The sequence below is a fragment of the Sarcophilus harrisii genome, chromosome 3 (genome assembly GCF_902635505.1).
Source record: "Sarcophilus harrisii chromosome 3, mSarHar1.11, whole genome shotgun sequence".
Taxonomy (NCBI): Eukaryota; Metazoa; Chordata; class Mammalia; order Dasyuromorphia; family Dasyuridae; genus Sarcophilus; species Sarcophilus harrisii.
This window is the reverse complement of record NC_045428.1, coordinates 237,643,813-237,670,536: the sequence shown is the minus strand read 5'-3', so window position 1 is coordinate 237,670,536 and position 26,724 is coordinate 237,643,813. Positions and strand designations below refer to the sequence as shown.

Below are 26,724 nucleotides of genomic sequence, written 5' to 3'. Positions count from 1 at the left end.
AATATTTAGAAAACAAGCTCTCTTTAACACTAAAAAATGAATTGCCAGGAAGAATTGTCTCATTTGCAAAGAAAATTTAGGATTCTGGAATGCCATTGAGGTAGGATTTCCAGCTCTCACATTCTAGTTAATATTATCTGAAAAATACTGAGCTAAGTAAGATTCTCCAAGACCAATTATGTCCTATCATTTTTTGAATTTAGAAAAAGGCTAAGAAAATGAAATTTTTAAATCCTAACAAAACAAGCTGCCAAAATTGTTAATGCTGTAAAGTTACACATGTATATATCCTGTAAATAAAAGGCTATTAAATAAAAAAAAACAAAAAACAAAAAAAAAACAAGCTGTCAAAGCTAATCTGATCTGAAGTAGTTAAATGGAACTAGAGCGCTAGTCATGGGGCCCCTAATGATTGTAGGATGTAATTAGTTGGAACTCAAACTGCTAGTTGAAAAAAGATTGCCCTAAGCTCATCAAGGTCCTAGAGAACACTGGAGAAAAAGATAAAATGTTAAGCCTTTACCTTCAGAGTATAACAATCGACCAATAAAATAAAATAGATTGAAATATTGTAAAGAAAATTCAACCTTGCTTATAAGAAACACTTAAAAACAAAAATGTGCACAGAATAAAAATAAAGGATTGGAATAAAATTGACCATGAATCAGACAAATGATAAAAAATAGCAGGTTCAATTATGACATCAAACAAAGCAAAAATAAAAGTTCACGACATAAAAAGGTAAACAGAGAAACAAAATCATGCTGAAACACAGATAACAATCCATCTAACAGAAATATAAACTATAGAATTGAACAGATTACTTCTTTTTATTCCAGTGTCCATTCTGAACCAACAGGACGCTGATATCAAGTTCTACCTCAACAATTTTGGTATGTTTTAAATTTTCTTTGATGCAATTATCTATTATATCTATGATTTGTATTTTAATCTACCAATTCTTTAGTATTAAACTATTAATATGCAATTACTTAACTTGATCTTCAATGTTCCCCTACTGAATCTAATTCTTATTATTATCAGCAAAGGATGTGTTTTATTTTTCTCTTTTCTGAATTTTTTTTGGTGACATTTTGTGTCTCAGTACATGAGATGACAATGTATTTTTACAGATACCATACACAACTGAGAAATGTTTATTCCTTTCTATTATCATTCTGTAAAACCAAAAATCTATCATATCCAACCTTTCTAAAACTTAGTTTCTTTGTTGTTTAATTGTTACATTTGTCTAGATTTGAAAGGGATACATTGAAGTACCCAACTATGACATTTTAGCTATCCATTTTCCCTTCTAAATTACTTAAATTTCCTTGAAATATTTAAATATAGCATGTGATTTGTGTGTAAATATGTTAAATATGGATATTAATGTATTGTCTTTGGTGCCTTTAAGCAACTGTTCATTTTTTGTTGATCATTGCATTCTCTGAGATCAGCTACTTCTGTTTTTTTTAAGGTGAGCTGAAGTAGAATAGATTTTGTTCTAGGTCCTTCTTCTAATTGTGTGGATTTTATGTTACAGGTGTATTTCCTGTAAATATATTATTGAGACTTGCTTTCTAATACATTTTACTATTTGCTTCTTTTTTATAGCTTAGTTTATATCATTTACATGCATAGTTATAATCCTTAATTAGGTATTCCTTTTATCCTATTCTCTTATAGTTTCTTCTTTATTTACTGTCTTCCCTTCAGAAATTGATGATCTCTTTGCTCCTTTATAGCTTCAGTTGTTAAATCTAATGTGGTCTTGACTGTGGCTCTTTTGTATTTTAATTCTATCTTTCAGGCTACTTTTTAGTACTTTTAAATTAATCTGGAAGTTCTGAATTTTGACTCTATGTTTCTAGTAGTATATATTGGTATTGCTTTCAGGACATTACTTTCTAGAGTATTCTTCTTGTTTTTACTTTGTCTTCTGATTCAAAGAAATCTAAGCAGTTTTTTTTTCTATTTCCTGAAATATGATTTATGAATTCCTTTTTGGGCATTAGCTTTCAGGGCACTCAATAATTCTTAAATTAAAACAGAAACAGAAAGAGAGGCAGAAAAACAGAGAGACAGAGAGAAAGGGAGAGACAGAGATAGACAGAGACAGAGACACATACAGAAACAGACAGATACACACACAGAGAGAGAAACAAAGAGAACGACACAGAGAGAGAGAGAAACAGAAAGACAGAGGCAGAAAAACACAGACACAGAGAGAAAGAGAGAGACAGAGAGAGAAAGACAGAGTGAGACAGAGAGAGAGACAGAGAGAAAGATAGTGAGACAGAGAGAGATGGAAAGACAGAGACAGAGAGGGAAAGACAGAAAGCTATCAAGTGATCCCAGTCCATTTGTTTACTTGTCTGTATGTTGAATCTTGGACTTGAAAAATAGGTTATTAACTATTGTGATTTCTCCTTGAATTAAAGAAATCACTTCTCTATCTGGTGCTTTTCTTTAGTCTTTCTTGGAATAGTTGTGGGATTGTTGTTGGTTTTTTTGTCCTTCTCAAAGAGAACCTTGATATCAGGGAGAAGATGCTAAGTTATGCAAGTCAATTGGATTTAAGTGAAAGAGGACTATGCAAGGTCACTTGCTTCACTTTCCCCTCCACAGCCATCTAGGTCCAATGATGAGATATAGATCAAGATGACTGGATATGGTCCTGGATGAAATGGGAGACCTTGGTCTTTTTAAGCTAATATCTTCAATAGATTGCAGTTTGACTGAGGCTGTACTCACTTAGTGACTTAGTGATTAAGGCTGGGTAGCAATTGAGGCAAAGAATCTCTTCTTTCACCAAGTCCAACAAAAATCTAAATAAGTAAATGAATGAATGACTCTGGTAGGGGAAGACCCTCAGGATGTCTGACCAAAGAAAGTGACTGCTATTTACTTCAATCTGAGTCAATAAGGACCCAAACAATGACCAAATGGGGCTTGGCCTAAGACCTGTTGATGGCCAATTAGAATCAGTTTGATTTTGTTTTAAGGCCTAGACCTTAAAAAAGAAATCTAGCTAGTAAACCCCAAGATATCTGGGAAGGGTTCAGAGGTGCAAAAGAGGGGGAAAAATGCTTTTAAAAACATTTGTAAGCAAAGGTATGATACCTTATGTGGACAGAGGGAGGAAAGGAGGATATGGAAGGAAGGAAGGAAGGGAGGAAGGAAGGAAGGAAGGAAGGAAGGAAGGAAGGAAGGAAGGAAGGAAGGAAGGAAGGAAGGAAGGAAAGAATCTTCCAACTGACCTATTCCAGGACAGCTTTTCTTACAGAAGTTGTTTGTTTTTCATTCTGGAAGAGGACCTTGACATCAAAGAGGTAATGCCATGACATGCAAGTGACATGCCACATGACATGCATGGGGGATAGAACTAAACTGTATAGCTTTCTCTTATTCTACCACATTTGCCTGTGATTTCCAGCTTGATTCACCTTCAGGTTTCTCTCCTGATTTGTCCAGGAAATTGAAATAGCTTTTAAAAGCAGCCTGAAGCCCAGTAGGCCTTTTTTTTTTTTTTTTTTTTCAGATTGGGCCGCTTCCTTTTTAAATGTTAAAAGTACTCATTTGCACTTGATAAGGGGATCATCTCCTGGCAGAATTTGCACACTTAGTGTAATCCCTCCTTGTTCTTCCACTTTCTTGTGAGTAGGTTGAAAGACCAGCTCCCTTACAAATGTAAAGAGGAAGATTATATTGCACAGGAAATGATGCTTGTTCCTACGCTCTTTATGCAAAATAAATTAACTGTATGGTCTTTATGGCTAATAAAAGTGAAACACAAAGTCCTCCCCACTGACCCTTTTCATAGATGGGAAGCAGGGTGGGCACAACTTCACCCCAAATCCTGTCTCATCCTTTAATCCCTCTCCTGGAATACCGAGCACCCGGTCTTCTTTCTGCATCCACCTGCGGGGCTCAGGTGTGCTTCTGATGGCTTGGGGAGGGCCAGAAGCAAAGGCTGCGCCCCAGAGCTCCCATCACTCAGGCCGCCACGGTTACCTCGCGGCTCCGCTAGAGGTCCCTCGACGTCACCTTAGCATCCCGGCGTTCTGGATTGCCGGAATCAGGTGACTTCTCTGCCAGAGCCTGGCTGGAGCAGCTGCTTCTGCTCAGTTTCCTGAGCAGCCCTAAGCCAGACGAGGCAGGGAAGCTCGAAGGAAGCGGAGGCGGCGGCGGCAGCTATAGCGGCGGAGGAGGAAGAGGAGGAGGAGGGAGAGGAAGGGGAATAGCGCAGCTGCAGCTGCAGTGGCCGAGAGCAGCCCCAGAGCAGCCAGTCTCCATCTCTCACTGCAGGGTCGGGATGCTGCCTCCTTTGGTGCCGTTGGTGCTGTTCTCCTGGACTGTTGGAGCCCTGGAGGTAGGTGCACGGGCCTAGGGGCCAGGGGAGGGGTGGAAAGGGAAAACCGTGCAGGATTTTTCGCTTCCTGGGAACCGTCTTTTTGCTCAGTCTTTGTCTCTACTCGCCCCGGAGCCTGCAGTTTATGGGCGGGGGGAGTTTGCCGTAACCACCCGCAGTGGGCAGGTGTCTTTGCTCTTCCCATGTAGACCACAAGCTCCCTACCCTCCCTGGCTGATGTTTTTCCTTCCTCTCCTCCTCCCACCTGACTCTAAAAATGACGGCCTCTTTTAAGTTAGAGTGTGACACATTAGGGAGGCTGCAGCCCAGCCCAACTCCTTCATGGGCATCGAAATAGCCCCCGAAACGATTGTCCAGAGAAAGGGACAATAACTCAGACAGGAAGCTGAAGATACAGTGGGCACCGACCCTGCTTTTTCCGAGCACTGCTGATCTCCCTTGTGTCCTGGGGAAGGGCAGTGTCGGTAACATTCACGAGGCAAGAGTAGGACGCAACTCTGTGCCTTTTACCTTCTTTCATTTCCACCACCATCTTTATAAATTCTCCCCTCTTATTTCTGCTCTCTCGTCGCCTCGGTGCAGGGGGATGGGGGAGGGAAGAGCAGGGATCCGTTGCCAATAGCTAACAAACCCTTGGAGGGTAACTGCCAATTTTCCAATTTTTCTCCTCCATCTCTTATGCAAATTGATGGAGAATTCCCCCCAGCCCCCACCCTTTCCCCTTCACCACACCTTTCCAGAGCCCCGACATGTTGCTGTTTTCCCGTCCCTTTCCCCTCCAGGAAAACGTTTCCTGAAACAAAAGCTGAAACCCAGCCGCCCTTCCCTCCCTCGGCTTCTCCATTTGTCCGGAATGCTGTGGGCAGAGAGCTGCGGCTTTCCTGCTTTGCAGCTTTCCTGCTTTCTGCGTGTCCGCTTAGGGGACATGGCTGGGGAGAAGCTCTGTGGAGTGACTTCTCCTGTGTCTTATCCTCCTGCTCCCCATGACTTTTTGGATGATTTGGTGTGTCCTTAAGATTAAAAACTAGGAGAAAGAAGCAGGGTGTATAAAAGCAGGAAGAGGAATGGCTAGGGGAGGCTATAAATGGGATGTTTACTACTGGTATATGAAAGGAGAGGCTTGCTGGGTAAAGATCAGCCTTTAGCTCTGGGTGTGCCGGGGACTCCTGGTTGACCCTCGAGCAGTATTTGGAGAGGATTTCCTCTTCAACCTTGTTTTTAAGATGCAGATGAAAGGGCTGCATTGAGTGAAGATTAAGATGAAGATGGCGTCTCTGCAGTGCAGCAAAGAAGAGCTATGATGAACGCAGCATCCTGGTGAAATTCGACCATCACTAGGTGTTTAACAAATTTTCTTCCCTTACACTAATTTCCGAGTATTAATTTAATTTCTTATGCCAAAAATAGAAGTAATTTTTCTTTTTGTTTGAAAGCCTTAAATCCTCTGTGAGTGTGTTCATATTGCCTGTGGGGGTAAGTGACCATCAGTTGGGTTCCAATTCCATACTTGGCAATTTGTCTCTTGCCTCCACCCTCATCTTAGCCTCCCTTCCCCCATTATAATAATTAAAACAAAACAAAAAAATCTAAATAACTGTTTTGGGGTGTTTTATTGGCAATTCCAAGGAGAATAAATGGGATAATGTAGCATCATAATTTTTTAAAAACTTGCTAGTTTTGCAAAGGTCACAGAACTTTCTGGGTTTTACCTTCCAGAGTTAAAAATCATTCCAATTCTAGTTAAAGAGAGTAGTTTTATGAAAAGATAACTTAAATGTACCCAGGTTGGGTTTTTTTTTTAAATTCATAGGAAAAAGAGGCTTTTGAAACAATAAAGTCTACATGTATTTATAGAATTATCTCAGTTTTTCCATGATGAGATTTCTCCTGTTGATTTAAGAAGCTCTTGGGAATGAAAATTAGTACCTTCTATATTTTGAAGCTTTTATTTGAAACTTAATGTGAAAGCTATCCTCCTAAATCTTGATTATTTTCTTTTTCTTTATAGTCTTTAGGTTTTTAAACGGGGTCAGCTTGATTCTACAGCATAAGGCCTTTGCTTCTATTTCTGTTCTTTTTGCTAGCCTTTTTAACCATTTGATTGCTCAGCTACACTTTATCCAGAGAAAGGACCTGGAAAGTTAGAATTGAAATTCTCTTAGGTTAATTTTGGTGTTTTCAATTCTAATTGTATTAAGGATTGAGGAATTATCCGCAAATTAACCAGTGCACATATGCGTCTCCCACTCCTTAAATGTAGGTGTTTCTTAATGCTCTATTATGTTCTCCTTTTTGCATTAATACTCCTTGATTAGCCAGTTAACTTCCATCTGTCATCTTTGTGCAGATGACAAATAAATCTGTGTATTCAGCCCCAATGTCTTTCCTGAAAGCCAGTTTTGTATTACCAATTTACAGTTGAACATGTCTATAGGTATCTTAAACTCAAGATGTCCAAAATGGAAATCATCCCCTTAAACACATCACTCATCCAAACTTTCCCATGGCACAACCATACTTTTAACCAGATTAGCAATCTTGGAGTACTCTTCCCTTTCCCTCTGCTTCCCTATTTAATAAGTTTCCAAATTTTGTTGAGAATTGTTAAGACTGTGCATCCACTCTCACATTTATGCCTTCCTCTCCCTTCACACCATAGCTACCCTAGTTTGGGCCTTGATCAACTTTTACCTACACTATTACAATAATCTACTAAGTATTCTCCCTGACTCCAGTCTCCAGTCTTTTCCTTCTTTAGTCCATTGTCTGCAAACTGTCAAATGAATAAATATTTCTGAAACAGATTTAATCATGTCACTATGTACTCCCCTTATTCAGAAATCTTCAGTGGCTTCATTTGTTTCTAGTATAAAATACAAGATCTTTTCCTGACATTTAAATCTGCTATAATGTAACTCGAATCTATCTTTTTAATTTTATATTACTCTGTGTACATATTCTCAGTCCCAGTCTAGCCTGCTAGCCATTCTTCATGCATAAGCCATTCCTGTGGTTTTGCACAAATAGTCCTTTATGTCTAGAATGTCTTCCTTTCTCATCTCCTTGTTTGGAGATACTGCTACTACTACTGCTGCTATTACCTAGGAGACCTTTCTTGCTCAACTTCCCCTCTCTCCTCTCCTAGTTACTAATGTATTACCCCTCTTGAAATTACTTTGAATTTATTAAAGAACTGTTAAGGGCCAAGCACTGTGCTAAGTACCAGATTAGTTCAGGCTTGGTGCGGACACAAAATGTGGCACTGTTATTTAGGTCATTCAGCAGTTAATAATAGGAGCAGCTTGAATCAGGATGGCCCATGTCTCCTGAAATATAATTTATACAAATTCACAGTGTGGCTAGGTGGCTCAGTGGAGTGCTGGACTTGGAGTCAGACATTTATGGAGTCTGAATGGCCCTGACCTCAGGTGGGTGGGTCATTTGATGCCTTGAAGTACCTAGAACCTGTATCCATACAGTCAGAGATATTACTACTCCTCTTCATCTGCCCCGTAGAGTCCCAAATTTTCTCCCTTTTCAGAAAAAAAACAATCAAACCCATGGGTCAGGCTGCAGAGGAGGTGTGGTGCAGGAGGGGTGATGTGGACAGGCTGTGAGTGGGATTAGAACAGATGAAACTCTGAGAAACACTAATTCTATCACATACCATCAGGGTAAAACCAATACTATTTTAAATTGAAATGTCTTCAACTATGATCCTATTATATCTGTTGGCTTTGAAACAGATAACAACTGAATTGAATTAATCTTCTGAATGGATTTATAATAAGCAGCATTAAGTGTTAGGAGCTATACAAACTGAGTTGTAATGCATGACCTGTGTTCATCCAGTATGTCTTAGGTATCTACTAAAATCAAAACTAAGGCATACAAGAATTTACAATTCAGTGGGGTCCACAACTTAGCCTGTGTCCTTCATCAAGGTCTTTTACCTTTTTAGTCTTCAGTTTCATCTTCTATAAATATGAGGAGGTTAGACTAGACAGATATTCTGAGTTCCTTCCTACTTCAAAATATTTGGAGATGATTCTTATGATTTATTTGCACTTTTCATTAGATTCTCAGACTATGTCACTCAAGTTTAATGAATATAAATATAAAAATATAAGAGGAAGCAGTAGTTGCAATTAAAGGAGAGGGTAGCTTTTATGTCCACTAACTTGCCAGTTTAGTTTTTTCCACAAAATGCTTACACAAAAGTCCAGTGCATAAATGAATAGTGAGTAAATCCATTTATTTAAGCAAACAAAAATCAGATAAGTCATACAGATTGTAATATACCAGAAAACACATCAGTAAATGAGTTCTTTGGCTTCAATCAAAATTAAATCTCTCAAACCAAGAGAGAGGGTCTAGTTTCATCCAAATTAAAAGCCCATTTTACTCTCATAGGGAGGCAAGCTGAAATCAAGGACATGTTGAACAGCTGGCTTCTTCATGTCTACAGCTTTTCTATGAGTCTCTCCCAAAGTGTTTATGGATTTACCTGTGTTTTTCCTTGAAGAAGCTCTAGCCACTTTGATTCTTTATACAGGTACACAATCTCATCTCATTCTTTCCATCATTCAGGAGTTAGGTCTTCTTTCTCAGATGTGAGAATGCAAAATGTCTCAGGGTTGGTTAGAAGCACAGTTAGTTTAAGATATTTTTAATTGATAACATTGATTTACTCCAAAGAATATTTTTACAATATTTAGTGGTCTGATATTTGCATGTTAATCATTCCAAGGGAATCTGATTATTTAAGTCTCATGCTTAAAGTTATTTTTTTCCAGGGAAAATCATGCACCACATTCTCCAGAGATAGTAAATATTCTCATGCTAGATTATGGAAATTGAGAAATTCTTTTTCAGCCTTGAAGCAATGGTAGTAGAGGAGGAGATTTGGGGAAAAATCTTTTCATTTGATAATGGTAATTTTTTTGTGTGTAAGGCAGGCAGAGGTTCATTTGGTACATTGTTTCTCTCTGAGATGCCCCTTTTTTCAATCAAAACTTGATTAAATTTTTAAAAGAAAAGCAATATTTAGAAAATTTAATTAGATAAAAGAATCTTAAAACACTTAAATGAAAAGTTTGAACTTTTTGAGAGGTAACATGTTGGATTGGAAATAGAATTATTATTTGATACCAAATAATGTGGCTTTAAATCCTGAGACTGGTACATAACGTGCTATGATGGCCCTTTGCAAGTTCCTTCCACCTCTACTTTTAAATCTGTCTGTCTGCTAGGGAGATGGAAAACTTTTTATTCCTGAAGAATGTGAAGACGCATTAAATTAGAATGAATGAGATGTTAAATACAGTTCATCTAGATAATAGTACCAGACTTTCAGGTTTCCTTTGTTGTTTTTTTTTAAAACTATTACCACAAACTCATGGCATTTTTATGTCATTGGATTTTATATGGAACTGAACTTTGTGATTTCGTTGGTGGAGGCAGCTTTGAGTGAGGAACTCCCTGTCCAAGTGCAGATCTCCACCTTCTCTATGATTTAAGAGTCACAATTTCCCCAGGGCACTGAGAGATTAAATAATTTGCCCAGGCTCATGGCAGAGGCACAATTTAGGCTTAGGTCTTTCTGGCTTCTAGACGGCACAGTGTATATAGTACCTATCTATCAGGATTGTAACCCTAGTGCTTTTCTAACCTTAAAGTGCCTCCTTCGTGAATGCTAGCTGTCATTATTTATTTACTATTATCATTCAGAGCCAAATCTCCATCTACTATGCTATTCTGCCTCTAGAGGCACAAAATAAAGAATAAATAATGTAGTGTCTATCCTTTCTGGATTGTGTGATGCCCTAGAATAGAGACGTTTAATTCATTAATAAGTTGATTTTTCTTAGAAAGGATAGTTATATCAGCTTATTTAAAAACTGCTTTTAAACAGTAATTTTTTTTTTAATTAAAGCTTTTTATTTTTCAAAACAGTGGACAATTCTTCAACATTAGCAAATTAGCTATGCTTTAATTTATATAGCTATTTGTATATATGTATATATATATAAATAGCTGTAAAAATTAGCAAACATGCGAAACCCTGTGTTCCAATTATGCCCTCCTTCCCCCACACCTTCCCCTAGATTGCAAGTAGTCCAATATATGTTTAACATGGTGGAAATATATGTTAAATGCAATATATGCATACATATTTATACAATTACCGTGATGCACAAGAAAAAAAAAGAAAAGTAAAATAAAATGCAAGCAAACAACAAGAGTTAAAATGCTGTTGTGTACCCCATTCATAAACAATAGTTTAAAAAAAATAAATTTTTAAAGTATGATTCTTTTTTATTATAGCTGTAAATGTTTTGATCATGACAAATATTTGCAAAATATTTTGATATAATTTCAGTAGCTATTTCTCCCACAATTTCTTTAGTATTTGTTATTTGAGACACATGTTATTATTCATTTGGTTACTTAGAACCATCACTCAGTTTTGGAACTTATTCTTAAGGCAGATTCTCTTAACCTAATCTTCTCCAGATCCATTTGTCTTCTCTTTTCTATGGAATCTGGGTTTCTTGTTTCTACCTGTTTGTACTTTTTTAAATGGCCTTTTCAAATAGAGTTTATCATTGCTTTGCTACTGGTTTTTGCTACTTTTATAATTTATTAATTTTAACATTAAATTTCATCAATTGATTTTGAGTCATAAAGAGACTACAGCCATGTAGATTTTAATAATTAGTTTGAGACAGTGGAGTTTAGGAAAACTTGTATTCTTGTGGATGTATATAAATGTAGATATATACATACATATACATATATATGCCTGTGATAAATATTAAGATATAGTATAAGATTTAAAATGGATAATTTTACATTATTAATACTTTGGGGGATGAGGCTCTTATTTTACATATATGTATAAACTCCCTATATATCTTAGACCATTATCTGAGATATTTGATAGAAAATCTTTCCATGATCAATATATTCCATTCCTAATTCTAGATACATTGATTATGTTCATGCCATAAGTTTTCAATATCATATAATGATAATTATTTTTTCTTTTGTACTCTTTTCTCTCCCTTGGTAAGAACTCTATTCCTTTTTATATGTGGGAACAGCACCTGATTTATTTTTCTTCTAATTTACTTAATGTTATGAATTTCAGATGGTACATCTGTTTTGAACTTATTATGGTAAATGTTGTATGATGTTGATGTATAGCTAAATTCTACCAAATTACTTTTTTTTTTTAGTTTTTCTAAAATGAGAAATCCTTTACTAAGCAGTTTGTCCTCCTAGATTTATAAAAAGTGGGCTATTAAATGTAGTTATTTCTGATTCTTATTTTTCTATCTATTCTACTCATTTAAATTTTATTTTTTGAGTTATTGGAGGGGATTCAATGCATTGAGTAGATCACAGATACATTTGAATATTATTTTCATTAAATTTGTGCTCTGCCCCACTTTCCCTCCCCCCACCCTCCCCACACATGGCCAGATAATAATCTCTACTCGTTCAAGTCCTATCATAGAATAGCTTCTTCTGAATAGTTTGCGATAGGCCAAAGGACTACTCCTATGTATTTATTCCTTCTCACCTCTTTTTTTTAAGAATGTCTAGTTTCTTCCAAAATTCAATTCAAACAATGAAGCTTTTCTTTATCCTTCTAGCAATTAGTATTTTCCCCACCCAGAACCTTTTCTGGCGTCCATTAATGCTAGTGCCTTTCTTGAGACTCTTTTGAAATTACCCCCTCTATATTATTACATGATTGTTTGCATGTTATCTCTCTATTAGATTGTGAGCTTCTTGAGGTCAGGTACTGTTTTGTTTAGTACTGTGCCTGGCTCACAATTTCATAAGAGTCTCAAGCATTTCTGAGAAAAGCCTCATTTCTAAAATATTTAGAGAGCTGACTCAAACTTATAACAATACAAGTCATTCCCCAATTGATTAGTCAAAGAATATGAACAGTTTTCAGATCGTATGGAAAAATGTTCTAAATTACATTTGATTAGAAAAATGCATATTATGACAACTCTGAGATACCACTACACACCTCTCAGATTGACTAAGATGACAGGAAAAGATAATAACAAATATTGGAGGGGATGTGGGAAAATTGGGACACTGATATATTTTTAGTGGAATTGTGAACTGATCCAACCATTCTGGAGAGCAATTTGGAATTATGTGCAAAGGGCTATCAAACTGTTACCCCGTTGATCCAGTAGTGACTCTACTGGGCTTATATCCCAATGAAATCTTAAAAGAGGGAAAGGGACCCACATGTGCAAAAATGTTTGTAGCAGTTTTTAAAAGTGGAAAGTGAGTGGATGCCCATAAGTTGGAGAATGGCTGAATAATTTTACATTATTAATACTTTGGGGGGGGGGGTAAGGCTCTTATTTTACATATATGTATAAACTCCCTAAATATCTTATACTCTATCTGAAATATTTGATAGAAAATCTTTTCTTGAATGTTATGGAATCTTATTGTTCTATAAGAAATGATTAGCAGGATGATTTCAGAGAGTTCTGGAGAGATTTACATGAACTGATGCTAAGTGAAGTAAGTAGAACCAGGAGATCATTATACATGGCAACCATAGTACTATATGATGATCAATTCTGATGGACATGGTTCTTTTCAACAATTAGATGATTCAGGCCAGTTCTAATGGTCTTGTGATGAAGAGAGCCATCTGCATTCAGAGAGAAGACTGTGGGAACTGAATGTGGATCACAATATAGTCTTTTCACCTTTATTGTTATTTGCTTGATTTTTTTTTCTTTCTTGTGTTTTTTTTTTTCCCTTTTGATCTGATTTTTCTTATGTAGCATGATAAATGTGGAAATGTGTTTAGAAGAACTGCACATGTTTAACCTATATTGGATTATGTGCTGTTCAGAGGAGGAGGGAGAAAAATTTGAAACACAAGATTTTGTAAGAGTTGAATATATTTTGCATGTGTTTTGAAAAATAAAAAGCTACAAAAAAGTTACTTCCTTTCTAATTAGTTCTGAATATTTTTCCTATATCATAGTTTGTTTTCCATTTCCTTTGGCTATAATATACTGGAATTTAGTTACAATATTCCTGGGAGTTTCCATTTCCTTTGCATGAATGAACAAAATCAGTAACTCTTCTGTGGAGTGAGGAAAGGAGAAGTAAAGCTTTAGTCATTGCTAGGGTATGCCAGGTTGTACTGCATGCCTCATACTCAGCATGGTTTGAGATTTGGAAGGCTAGATGGGAATTTCAAATATTGAAGTCTTTGTTATTTCTTAGGGTTTGTTGTCTTAATATGTTGTGGATTCTGCTTTTTAGTCACTAAATATTTATATTTTGGAACATGATTTCTTTTTCTGAGGTCTTTGGTTTGAAGAGATTTGAGGAAAACACTTTTCCACATCACTTATCACACAAATTGGTAAAAATTTTTAAGTGCTTTGTAAACTTTAAAGCACCATATTAAAGTCAGTTATTTTTATTATTAATAAAAACAAAATCTTATATGCAAACAAGAATCAAGATATAAATGAAATTATACATTTCCTTGTTTAGTTGACTTAAAAAAAAATCCATGTTAATCATAATCAGATAGTATCAATAAGCTTTTTACTTTCCTTCTTTTTTCCTTTTTCTTTTTTTAAATAATTTTCTGAATCCGTAATCTACATGTGAAAGGTTGATGGGGAACCCCTGATCAACTAAATCTTCCAGGTAAAAGTGACAGTGAATGATCATATCTGTGAAGAATGTGAAACTTTTGAGTGGCTTGCATCCTAAGTAACTTATTTAAAAGGTCTGAAATTATGGCTTATAGAAGTATAAAGAATGATTTGCATTTCTTTGTTCCTTGAAGAAGTGTAAAGGAGCCCCACAAAACAGTAATATGGTTAGCCTTTGACTGGCTGGATTGTCAGCCATACTTCCATAGACGTTTAAATAGCAAGCTAGACCATGTAGAAGAAATTAGTAATTTTTGGAGTTTCTGGCATTTCAGAACTCAGCTCTTGGGGAAAATCACTTTTTGCCTTTCCCATTGTACATCTGCTGGGATACAAATTTTTCTTTACTCCATAGCTTTCTTTCTCCCATTTACTATTGTAGTGACATCTTAGAGTAAAGTAGCTCATGCAGTGAAATACAATGAATCCTACAGAGAGCAGACTAATAGATGGAGGTCTAGTTGCTGAATTGAATTGTCAAGTCAAGATGGGAATGTACAGTGTGAGGATGAGTCAAGAAGGGAAAGAACATCAAGGCCCTAGGGTTCTAGACGAAGGAGTTGCTTTGGCCATCCGAATTCCCTCTGTCTGAGTACCCAGTGTTTGTTCACTCTTGCTGATGCAGTATGTATTGAAAGTTCACAAGTTTGTGGAAGTTATGGTTTGTTACTACTATTCACGGTATACTATTTCATTAAATGCCTTTGACTTATTTTATCAGCAGGCTATTAAATGTGAACACATTGGAGGAAGCTTGTCAGTTAAGTTCTAGGAGCACATTTCTAGAGGTTATCTTGAACCCAGGTTAGCTTTTCTGAGTAAACCTAATTTTTTAGTGCAAATTGAAGGACATAATATATAAAGGGAGTTCTGTGCCTCGGTAGAATAAAGGTGAATGTTCAAATTTTGCTTCCTCTGCTCTGCTTCCTATCCTATAGTGTTACATATTTCTTTGAATTCTTTCTATGTCATTTCTTACAGTGCAATAATATTCCATAATACTTTTTAGTTTGTTTAGCCATTCCTGAACTGTGTGGGTAGTTTTTACTTTTAGTTTTAATTTTTACAAATGCAGTTGTGAATATTTGTAAACAGATAAAACTTTTCCTCCCCTATTCATAATGACTACTATACATAAAGTACTGGACTATATGTATGAGATTCTAATTTGGTTTTAACCTCAAAGATCTTAAATTCCATCAGAGAAGATAACACATAAATGTTTAAATATATAAAAAATATAGTACAAAGTAATTTTGCTGAAGGCTCGAGGGAGAAGTTTTTATTAACATTTTTGATTTTTGATTTTACCATGGTTTTCACTGTATCATTTTGCCTCCCAGACAACCTTTTTTTTTTTTTTTTTTTTGGAGGGGAGGGGAATCCAACAAAATTTATCAATGCAATGAAAAAGTCCAAAAATGTACAATGTATAATACTTGTATTTCCCACCTCCATGAAGGGGTGTGTTGAAAGTGTTTACACATTCTTCATTCTGAGTCCTGCTTATAATTTTGTTAGATTTACTTTTGATTTGGGGATGTTATTTCCATTTCCATTTTTGAAGTTACTCTGTATATTGTTTTCTTGCCTCTGCTTACTTCATTCTGTTTCAGTTCTTTTAAATCTTTGCATGCTTCTCTGTATTCATTACATAGCACGGTAGTGTATTCCATTATATTCATATATCACACTTTGTTTAGCTAATCCCAACTGATGAGCTTCTACTTTGGGTTCTAATTCTTACCTATTACAAAATATGGCCCTAACAATATTTGTTGATAAGACTTTGTTCTTATTGATGATTTCCTTCGAGTATAAGTCCAGTAATGAAATCCCTCCTTCAAAATGATATGGACAGTTTACTCACTATTTTTGCATGGTTTCAAATTGCTTTCCAAAATAGTTATGCCATTTCAAAGCTCACTCAATAATGTATCAGTGTGCCTAGCTTTGTACAACTCTTCAAACATTGACTTGCCATTTTTTAGTCATTTTTGCCAAGCAGGGCATGAGGTGAAAGTTTAGGGGTGTTTTGATTTGAATTTCTTTTAGTTCTAAGGATCATTTTTTCCAATGTGGCTGTAAATTCTTTGAAGTCCTTCTTTTGAGAATTATTTGTTCATATCCTGTGACTACTATCTTATTAGAGAATGACTATTAGATCTTACATATATTTATTGATTATTTATTGTTCATATCTCCTATCCCTAGCTATAAGAAGCATGTTATTTTTTCTTTTATGTTCTTTTATGTTATAATCTTTAATATTAAAGTCATGTGTCCATTTAGAATGCATTATGGAGTGTTGTTGTTTTAAGATGTTGGTTTAATCCTAATTTCTACAAGGCTGATTTCTGGTTTTCCCAGCAGTTTTTCTTTCAAATAGGAAGTTTTTTTCCCTAGGTAATTTATGTTTCTCACTTTATCAAACACTGGATTATTGAGTTCTTTGGTTTCTTAATCTCCCTTATCTAGTCCATCTCATTGATCAGTTTCTCTAGTCTGTTACCAACATCAGGTGAATTTGATAATTGCTTTTTTAGAATATAGTTTTAAGTCTGGAAGTACTATTTCCCTTTTGTCCCTCCTTTTTTCATCATTTCCTAGAATATCTTTTGTCTTTACAATTACATTTTATTATTTTATCAAATTGAGTAAAATATCTCCTAAATATGACATTAAAAATAGGAACATACTTTAATAGTATTGGCATTTTTATTATATTGGCATAAACTAGCCATCAGTACTGAATATTGTTTAGCTTTATAGTTAGTTCTTTAATTCTTTAAGGGGTACTTTGTAATTGAATCTATTTACATAGATTTACATAGACTTATGTCTATGATGTACTTTGAAAGTAGCCAGCTTCCCAGATATTTTATTCATTTTGTGGCTATTTGGAATGGAACTTCTACTTCTCTTATTGATTTTTGTGTTTTATTGTTATTATATAGAACTACTATTGATTTTTGAGGATTTATTTTCTAGCCAGCATCTTTACCGAATTTGTTATTACAGTATCTTTGCTCATTTCCTGGGGTTTTCCAAATAAACCATCATATTGTTAGCAGACAGGGTAGTTTTCTCTCCTCTTTGCCTGTATTCCTTTGCTTCCTTTCTCTTGTCCTATTGCTCTTACTAGCATTTCCAGAACTATATAAAATAATAATGGGGAAAATGAACATTTTTTTCTTCACTCATATTTATTAGGAAAACATTCTAGTGTATCCCCATTGCATATACATATTTTTGATTTTAGATAGATGCTCCTTATTTTTTAAAAGGCAGAAAGTGAAGAGGAATTAAGAAGTCTCTTTGATGAGGGTAAAAGAAGATGTATAAAAACTGACTTGAAGCTTGACATAAAAAGCCCCAAGATCTTGGTAGCTGGTTTCATCACTTCCTGGCAAATAGAGAAGAAATGGAACCAGTGTCAGACTTTATATTCTTGGGTTCAAAGATCACAGCAGATGGTGAATATAGCTGTGAAATTAAAAGATGCTTGTTGGAAGGAAAACTATGGCAAATCTGGACAGCATATTAATTTTTTTTTAAAGCAGAGATTTCACCTTGTTGACAAAGTTAGATATAGTTAAAGCTTTTGGTTTTTCCAATAGCCATATCTGCTCTAGCAGTTGCACAGGAAAGCTGAGTGCCATAGAATCTATACTTCTGAATTCTGGTGCTGGAGAAGATCTTTCAGAGTCCTTTGAACATTAAGGAAACCAACTCGGTCTATACTTAAAGTAAGTCAGGCAGTCCACTAGAAGTAGTTAATGGATAGAGAGCATCCTGGAAAGGATGAACATGATCTTGGACACACTTTGAGAGATAATGGAGGATAGATGGCTTTGGCATCCATAGGGTCATAAAGAGTTGGTTATGACTACAACTGAAGAACAACATCATGGCTAAATTTTTGGCATAAAAGAGTTTTATATTTTGTCAGAGACTTTTTCTACATCTATTAAGATGATCATGTGGTTTTAGATGTCTTGATTTTTTAAAATATGATTAATTTTATTGATTGTTTTCCTAATGTTGAAACATCCTTACATCCCGCATATAAATTTTTCTTGATCATAATGAATGATTTTTTTGGGATAAGTTGCTATAATCTTTTGAAGACAATTTTGTTTAAAATTAAGTCAATGATCATAATATTGGCCTAGAGTTTTTTTTCCATGTTTTATCTTTCCCCAGTTTAGGTATTAGGACTATTATTTGTCTTACCAAAGGATTCTGGTAGAGTGTTTTCTTTCTCAATATTTGAGAGTAATTTCTGAAATATAAGTACTACTTGTTCTTTCAATTTTTTTTCCTGAGGTAATTGGGGCTAAGTAACTTGCCCAGGGTCACAGAGCTACAAAGTGTTAAGTGTCTGAGGCTAAATTTGAACTCAGGTCCTCGGGACTTCAGGGCTGGTGCTCTCCATGGGCCACCTAGCTTTCCCCCATTCTTTCAAATTTTGATAGAATTCTAATATGAATGAATGACGACAAGAAGATTTTTTTAATTTTTATTTTTCCAAACACATGCGGAGATAGTTTTCAACATTCACCTTTGCAAAATTTTGTGTTCTAAATTTTTCTCCCTTCTTCCTCCTACCCTCTCCCATAGACAGCAAGCAATCCAATTATAGGTTAAACATGTGCAATTTAAGATTTTTTTCATCCTCTTTTGGTACAGTTAAATCAGTTTTACATTACAGTTTTAATTTGCAAATCAATTTTAAATTAGTTAAATCTGTTTTTCACAAAAAAAAAATTTTTTGAGATTGGTGTATTTAAGATCTTTACCTAGTCTTCTGAAAGTTTGGGTATTTTATATTTTTTTTGTTTCTTCAGTTCTGTTAGCATGTAACGCATATATGTCCTGATTATTCTTTTTATTTCTTATAGTTTTGCTATGATTTCACCTTGATCATTTGTTATTATATTTGATTTTTTTTGCCTTCATCTATGAAGTCAGATTCGCTAAGGGTTTATCAGTTTCATTCATCATTCAAAGAATCAGCTATTAATTTTGTTTATTTCTTTTTTCCAATTTATAGCTCCTAATTTTTGTTTACTTTAGATTTATTTATTTTTCAACTTTTAAAAATGCATATTCAGCTCATTAATTCTTTCCTTTCCTATGTTGTAAATTTATGGTTGTAAAGATGGATTTTTTTTCTCTCTGAAGATTACGTTGGTTGTATTCCAGAAATTTTTATATGTTTCATTATCATTTTCTTTTTCCTAGTTATTGTTTTTGTGATTCATTCTTTGACACCCTCATGACTTTAGGTTTTATTAAGTCTACATTTGGGTCTGTAGCTTTTGTTTATTGTCTCTGAACCAATTCTATTCTTATTTCATTAAAGTCTATAAAGGAGATATTAAGTATGTTTTCTGCCTTTATATCTCTTTCCTAGTATATGATCAATTTTTAGAAATTTTTCATATATAGAGAGGATATGGGTGTGTGTGGGTGTGTATGTTTTTATTTATTTTTGTTGTCCCATTTAGAAAGTAACATAAATTTTTTAAACTCATTTCTATGGGAATTTGGTCAGCTTCAGTCAGTTTCCTTTTTATTTATCTTTCTATTAGACTTTTCTTCTACTAACAGAAGGATATTGAAAGGGAAACAGAGGAATATCATTATTTTGTTTCTCTTTATGTCTTTTTGAAGGTGGGTTAATGTTTCCTTTATGAATTTGGATGCCAAGGCATTTGAACTTTGTAAGTTTGCTATCTATGGTTCCTTTTAGCATAATATGGTTTCCTTGCTTATCTCTTTTTATTCTTTGAATGTTTGTTTTGTTTTGTCTGGTGGCATTATGGCAATTCCTACATTTTTGGAATCGCTTAATGGAAACAAATTTTTTTTTCCTATCCCTTCAGTTTTAATTTATGTATGTCACTGTTTTTAAATGTATTTCTTATACCATAGATTATAGAATTTTTTCTTATTCAGTCTGTCATGTTAATCCATTTTTTTTTTCATTACAAGAATTGGGTGTTTGTTTTCCTCCATCTCTAAACTCTTTTAAAGTTAACTTGTAAATATAGCAAAATATTTCTTCCATTACTTTACTTTCATCTTTAAAAAAAAATGGCCCCACTTTTACAGCTTCTCTTCTCACCTGTGATCCCTTCTTCTCCTTTGTTACCTTTTTTCTTCCTATTTAAGATTTTGTTTATTACTTCTCTCCTGATTTTGTCTTGTTATATAGTTCTTCTCTCTTTTATCCTTTCTGTTAATCAAATAGATTCCCTCTGCCTCTTTTATCTTTCAGCTACTCCTTTAGTTTTTAAAATTTTATTTTTTGTATACGCTTTCAAATCAAATTTCTCTCAGTCTCTTCATTATCTAACATTTTCTGTTTACTCTAGACCCTCATTCTGAGTAACCATTTCTCGGGGAAAAAAAATAACTGACCTGGAAAATAGATTAACATGTCCTTTAAGAGTCATTGGACTATCTAAATGCCATGAACATAAAGGAAGTTTAGACATTTTAAAACATTTTTTAAATTGCATAGATCACTTAGAAATAGAGGGCAAAGTAAAAACTGAAAGAAAACCTAAAATGAAATCTCCCTGGAAGTTTATATCTGAAATCCACTTTCCATGTTTTTAAAAAAAAAATACCACAAACCACCAAAAAAAGGAAGAATTCAAATACCAAGTAACCACAATTAGCATCACACGTGATTTACCAGCAACTGCAGCAGTCTCCAAAGGAGACTTTGGAATATAATATTTTAGAAGACAAAAAATATTGGCTTATAATCAAGAGTAACTTAATCAGCAAAACTAAGTATCATCCCACAAGGGAAAAAATGTAGTTTGAATCAAATAACCCTTCTAATATTTCTGACTAAAAGACTAGAGCTATGTAGAAATGTTGAAATACACAGATAAGAGTCAAAAGAAACAAACGCAAACATTAGCAAGAAATCTCAAGATTTGAGACTTGAGACTAAACAAATATAAATTTCTTACATTTAAATATAAATACAAATATATATATTCTCAAAATTCAATCCTAATCAGAGACTATAGAGGGAATATGATTTTAATGAGGTGATGTATTTCAAAGAAGAGCTTAAAAAAGTAGTATCTTAATTTTAATGAGGTGATGTAGTTCAAAGAAAAGCTTAAAAAGTAGTATCTTAATTAAAGGAAAAGATAAATAACTTAGTGGAAAGAGTAGTTGAACTAGAATAGTTGGAAACCTTGCTGTAATTCTTTTGGGGAGGAGAAGTGGAATGGAAAAAAACATTTCCTTGTTTATTTCATATTATTTTTTTAAAAATCTTTACTCTGAGAGGATTGCAGTTGTTTAGATGTCCTGACTGACTGTCTTTTCTTCTATTGAATATCTTCTTGGTTGATATATGTTTGTGCTTGAAGCTTTTATTTTAAAAATTCCTTTATTCTTATAGTACAATTCCATCACATTTATATACTTAATTCAGTTATTTCCCAATCTATGTTAATTACTTATTCCCATTCTTTACTGTTTCAAAAAAAAAGCCAGTGATATTTTTATGCATTCTTTTTTAAAATATATAAATGTGTTTGTTTTATGCATAACTAAACTTTTTATTAATCTACACTCCTTCTAATTCCCCTTAAGTTAGAAAGTAAATGAGGAGGCAATGTTAAACCCATCAAAGATTTCAAAAGAAGAAAATTTAATTAAGCATTTTGATCATAAGCAAATAAATCAAGAAAAGGTGACACCAAAATTATAAGAAAAAGTGAATTGAAATTTTAAAAAATTTAATGTTTCCAAATTGATGTAAGAGAAAAGAAATTGAAATAATACTGATAAACACAAAACTTTGTCTAATTGAAAAAGAATATGAAATTAAAATTCCAGAACAGTACAAAAGGGAAATGAAAAACATTAAAAAACAATTAGAGGAAAATAAAAGATACCATGCCTGTACAACAGAAATAATTAGCAAAGGAGAAAAAAAAATTGCATTCACAGTGGCAAGTGTTCCTAAGTGTCAGAGAAAAAAGATGAAAAACAATTTGGAAGAAGAGAAGTAAAAAGGCAATAAAAAACCACATGATCCTCATATAAATAAAATCTATCAATCTCAACAAGAGTATATATTAAAAAAGATAGTAATAAAACTGTTTCTTATCTGTGTTCCCTTACAAACTTCTTTCTGCTATACTTGATAGATATTAAATATTTCACTTAAAAAAATTTTTTTGCATCACTCTCATTAGACAATATTTTCCTTAAAACTTCTCTATCCAAAAGCCATCTTTTAATAAATGTAATCAAATAAAAGAAATTCACACACTGGTCATATGTGAAAATCTGTCCTCTGCCTTCCCCATGAAGTGGAAAAAAGCATTGTTCATAAAAAGACAAGCTTTTCAGTACTTAGATGAATACTCTTTTCTTTGAGATGTTATTCCTAAAACCATCCAGGGACTAGGGCCTTCTTTCTCAATTTACTCCCCTATTGTATAACTGGTCAGGGAAAAAACAAACAAACCTTTGGCCAGACATTGTGCTTAGCACTGAGGTTACAAAGGTAAAACAGACAGTCCCTGCCCTTGAAGAGCTCGTAATCTAAAGGGGGACAACATGAAAACATGGACAAACAAAGCTTAAATTAGAAATCTCTGTAATAGGGAAAATTACTAGAATTAAAGAGTGGCTTCCAGGATGAGGTGGAATTAACTGGGATGTTAGGAAAACCGGGAGTCAGAGATGAAAAAGAAAAGCATTCTATGTATGAATGACCAGGGAAAATGTCGAGAGCCAGAAGGTGGAATGTCTAATTCAAGGTTTGAACAGCAAGGAGACCAGGCAGTATCATCAGATAAAGGAGTACATGGAGGAATATAAGATAAAAGGAGCCTTGGATAGGTAGGAAGGGGACCAATGGTATGAAAATTCCCTTTATCCCCTTCCCAATCACTCAAGTGCCTTCCTTGACCCTTGTCTTCCATGATGAAATTAAATAACCTCACTCCTTACCAAGGCTTGTCCCAGTGATCCCATCCCATTGTTTCCAATAGATTGCCACTTCCACCTCTGCCATCCTCACTCCTTCACTTATTTTCAGCCTCTGCTTCTTTACTGGTTCATTTCCTATTGCCGACGAATACTCTTAGCCGTACTTAGCTTGGAAAAGCCCTCACTTGGTCCTGGATAACTATCATCCAGAATCTCTTTTGCTTGTAACTAAACTCTTTGAAAAAGCCATCGACAATAGGGGGTACCTCCATTTACTCCTCACTCACTCTCTTTGTAACTCCTTACAATCTGACTTCTGATCTTATCATTCTACAATTCATGTCTGAGTTACCAAATGTCATGGCCTTTCATCCTGATTGTCCTGAGCCCTGAAGCTGTTCACACTGCTGATCCTTTTCCTTGATATTCTCCTTTCCCTAGGTCTTCTTGTTCTTCTGTCTATCTGACCATTCTTTCTCTCTTTTCTTTGTTAGATCTTCTTCCAGTTCTTGCCCGTCTGTCCTGGATTCTCTTTTATTCTCCCTCTATACTTCACTTGGAGATCTTATCAGCTCCCTAGCATTTAATTAGTGTCTGTATGCTGATGATTCTCAAATCTACTGTTTCTGCCCCAATCTCTCCACTGATCTCCAGTCTTGAATCTCTGTCTCCAACTGCCTTTCAGACATCTTGATTTGCATGTCCAGTTGACAGCTAAAACTAAACTTTTCCAAAAGAAAACTCATTATCTTTTCCCCTAAACCCTCCCTCCTACCTTGCTTATTATGTAGAAGGCAACACTGCCCTCCCAATTCCTCAGGCTCACAGTCTTGTGGATATCCTGAATTTCTCACTCTCACCCCTCCATATCCAAGCTATTGGCAAGACCTACTGATTTCATCTTTGCAGCATCTTTCTTATACTATCCTTTTTTTCTTCGGACACCCCTCTATCATAAGCCCTTATCACTTCTCACCTGGACTAGTGCAATAACCTGATGATGGTGGGTCTGCCTGCTTTAAAGCCCCTCTCCAATCCATTCTCCATTCAGCCACTCATGATTTCCCTAAAACACAATTCTAATTATGTCACTCCCTTACTCAGCAAACTTCAGTGAATTATTATCCTATTCCTATTATCTCCAGAAGAAAGTATAACATGCTGTTTGTCATTCAGAACCCTTTTTAACAGTCTCTTTCTGTCTTTCCAATCTCCCTTGCCATACACACTGGACTTCTGACTGTTCCATTAATAAGACACTCCAATTCTCTACTCTGAGCATTTTCTCTGGCTTCCCTACTTAGAACTCTCTCCTTCCTCAACTCCAATTACTGCCCTCCCTGGCTTCTTTTACATCCCAACTAAGATCCTGTTTTCTACAATAATTCTCCCCCAATCTCTCTTAATGTCAGAGTCTTCCTTTTAATATTTCTTATTTAGCCTGTATATAGCTCATTTTGCATTTATTAGGTTCCAAGCTGTGCGCCCCGTTAAATTTTAAAATCCTTAATGGTAGGGATATCTTATAACTCTGTATGTCCAGCACACTTAGCACAGTGCCTGACATGTAGTAGATAGGTAATAAATGTTGACGTATTGATTGTTGAAAGGTTTTGAATCCAAACAGAGAACTTTATATTTGATCCTATTAGGGAGCTACTGGAATTTATTCAACAGAGGTATGATATAGTATATGTATTCCCCTCCTATTCTTTTTTTTTTCTCTTTTAAATCCTTTTTTTCCCCCATAATTTATCCTTCACACTTAGAATTTGCTTATGACTAAGCATTCCTTAAATCCATATTCCCTCTTATTCTTTTCCACTCACTTATAATTCCCACTTTCCTTGTTAAATTGACTGTATTTCCACCCTCAATTCTCTGTGTATGCTCTCCTTTAATCACTTCAATGAAAATAAACTTCAAGTGGCTGCCAACTTTTCCTTTTTTGTAGTTTTTTATGTTTATACCCTAATTATGTAATTTCTTCCTTTTTTGCCGATACTATATTCCTTCTTCCCTCACTTTCCTGTTTTATTTTACATTACTAAAACTTTATCTCATGTAATTCTGTTTCCTGATGCCTTTGGGTATATCATAAACCAATTTTAAAAAGAACAAATAGATAAATAATCAAATCCTAACCAATCCACTGTTGGCCCTGTTTTATTTAACTCCTTCTGATATACTTGGTAATGTTGTTGATCTAAAGGTAAATTCCTAATTAGAATATTTAAAACCATTTTACCTTTGTATAGACACTTCTGACAGATTGTTTTAACTTACTTTCTAGGTCTGTTATTTTTGTTGTAAAATATCTCAAATTTTCTAACATTTTTTCTTTTGACTTTTAAAAATAATACTTCTTGTCATTAGCTTCTATTTAGTCCATTCTGATTTTTACATAGTCTGTTTTATATGTAAGATTTTCTATGTCATTTATTAAATTGATAATTCTTTCATTTTTCAACTTTTAAGTGGTCAGTATACAGATTTTATGAAAAAACATCTTTTCCTTCATTTATTCCAGATATTCTAGTTGAACTTGTGTCCAAGCTGTTTTTCTTTGATACTTTGCCATTAGATGTTTCTCATATTCTGGTTCTATCATAATTTTGTTGGTGTCTTGTTGAGATTTTGTATTAGGACCAAACTCTGGGGAGAATGTTGTATGTAGTTTGTGTAATTAGCTTTGTCAAATTTTTTCTGTTTTTAAATTCTTTATTATAAAATTTAGTTCTCTGGGAGAGGGAAGAGGAAAGAGTATATATTGGAAAATACAAAAACAAAGGTAGCCATAATGGTTTTTAAAGAGATAGAACAATCATTTTTAAACTTGACACAATCCATTGAGAACTAGGTCTGATTTAAGCTGGTCTGGCACTACAAGTTTAGAATTGAAATAAGATATCTGTAGTCCTTCTAAGAGTTAATGAAAGGAGATTTATTTAGTGAAAGGATAATCAAATCTCTCAGGCCTCATCTAGTATAATAAGATTCTTATTTCCCATTACTCATAGAAGCATTCATCAACGAAATCCCTCCCATTTCCAAAGTAAGGCTTCCTCCCATTCCCCCACTTTTCTGTCTTTTTATCCACCTTCTATGCTCACTCTCCTACAGGCTCCTCCACTCTTTCTGAAACTACAGAGATCACTTTCCTCTCACCACTATTCTGTCTGCTTCTTCATTGTTACCTTTAATGGTTTTCTGCTTTTATCTCTCTGTATCCTTGTATATATTTAGAAAGAAGTCTCTCACTGGTCTTTCTGTTGACAAGCTGTTACTATTGTTGGTGTTTAATCATTCCTTTGGTTCTCTGGTTTGGAATTTTCAAGAAATAATCTTTTCATTTCTGGTTTTCTATCTAAAAAGTGTTTCAAACTCATCTTTATAATTGAATGTCCATCTTTTTCTGTATGGTTAAGATAAGATTTGCTGTTTAGATCATTCTGTACTGCATTCTGAGCTCTAATGACCTTTGAAAAACATTATTTCATTCCCACCTTTTTCTAATAAATGTAGAATAGTCTTGTGTTATTTGAATGTGCTTTTTTTTTTTTTTTTTTTTTTTGTACTTGAATATCTTTTTCTTAATGCTTGGCAGAATTTGCTTCTGAATTATATTGTTAAATTTAA

The 26,724-nt window shown here is 34.5% G+C and overlaps 1 protein-coding gene across 4 annotated transcripts in view; it reads left to right on the top strand.

Annotated features, from left to right (window-relative positions):
- The first annotated feature begins 4,194 nt into the window (after positions 1-4,194).
- Positions 4,195-26,724, top strand: part of APP (amyloid beta precursor protein) — a 174,015-nt gene continuing 151,485 nt past the window's right edge. For 3 of the 4 annotated variants that reach the window (XM_031959244.1, XM_023500961.2, XM_012546749.3), the window contains exon 1: positions 4,195-4,375. In XM_031959244.1, the coding sequence (XP_031815104.1) occupies positions 4,319-4,375 (57 nt within the window). In that variant the 5' untranslated portion in view covers positions 4,195-4,318. The remainder of the gene's footprint in view (positions 4,376-26,724) is intronic. The other variant, XM_031959243.1, reaches the window with a different exon arrangement.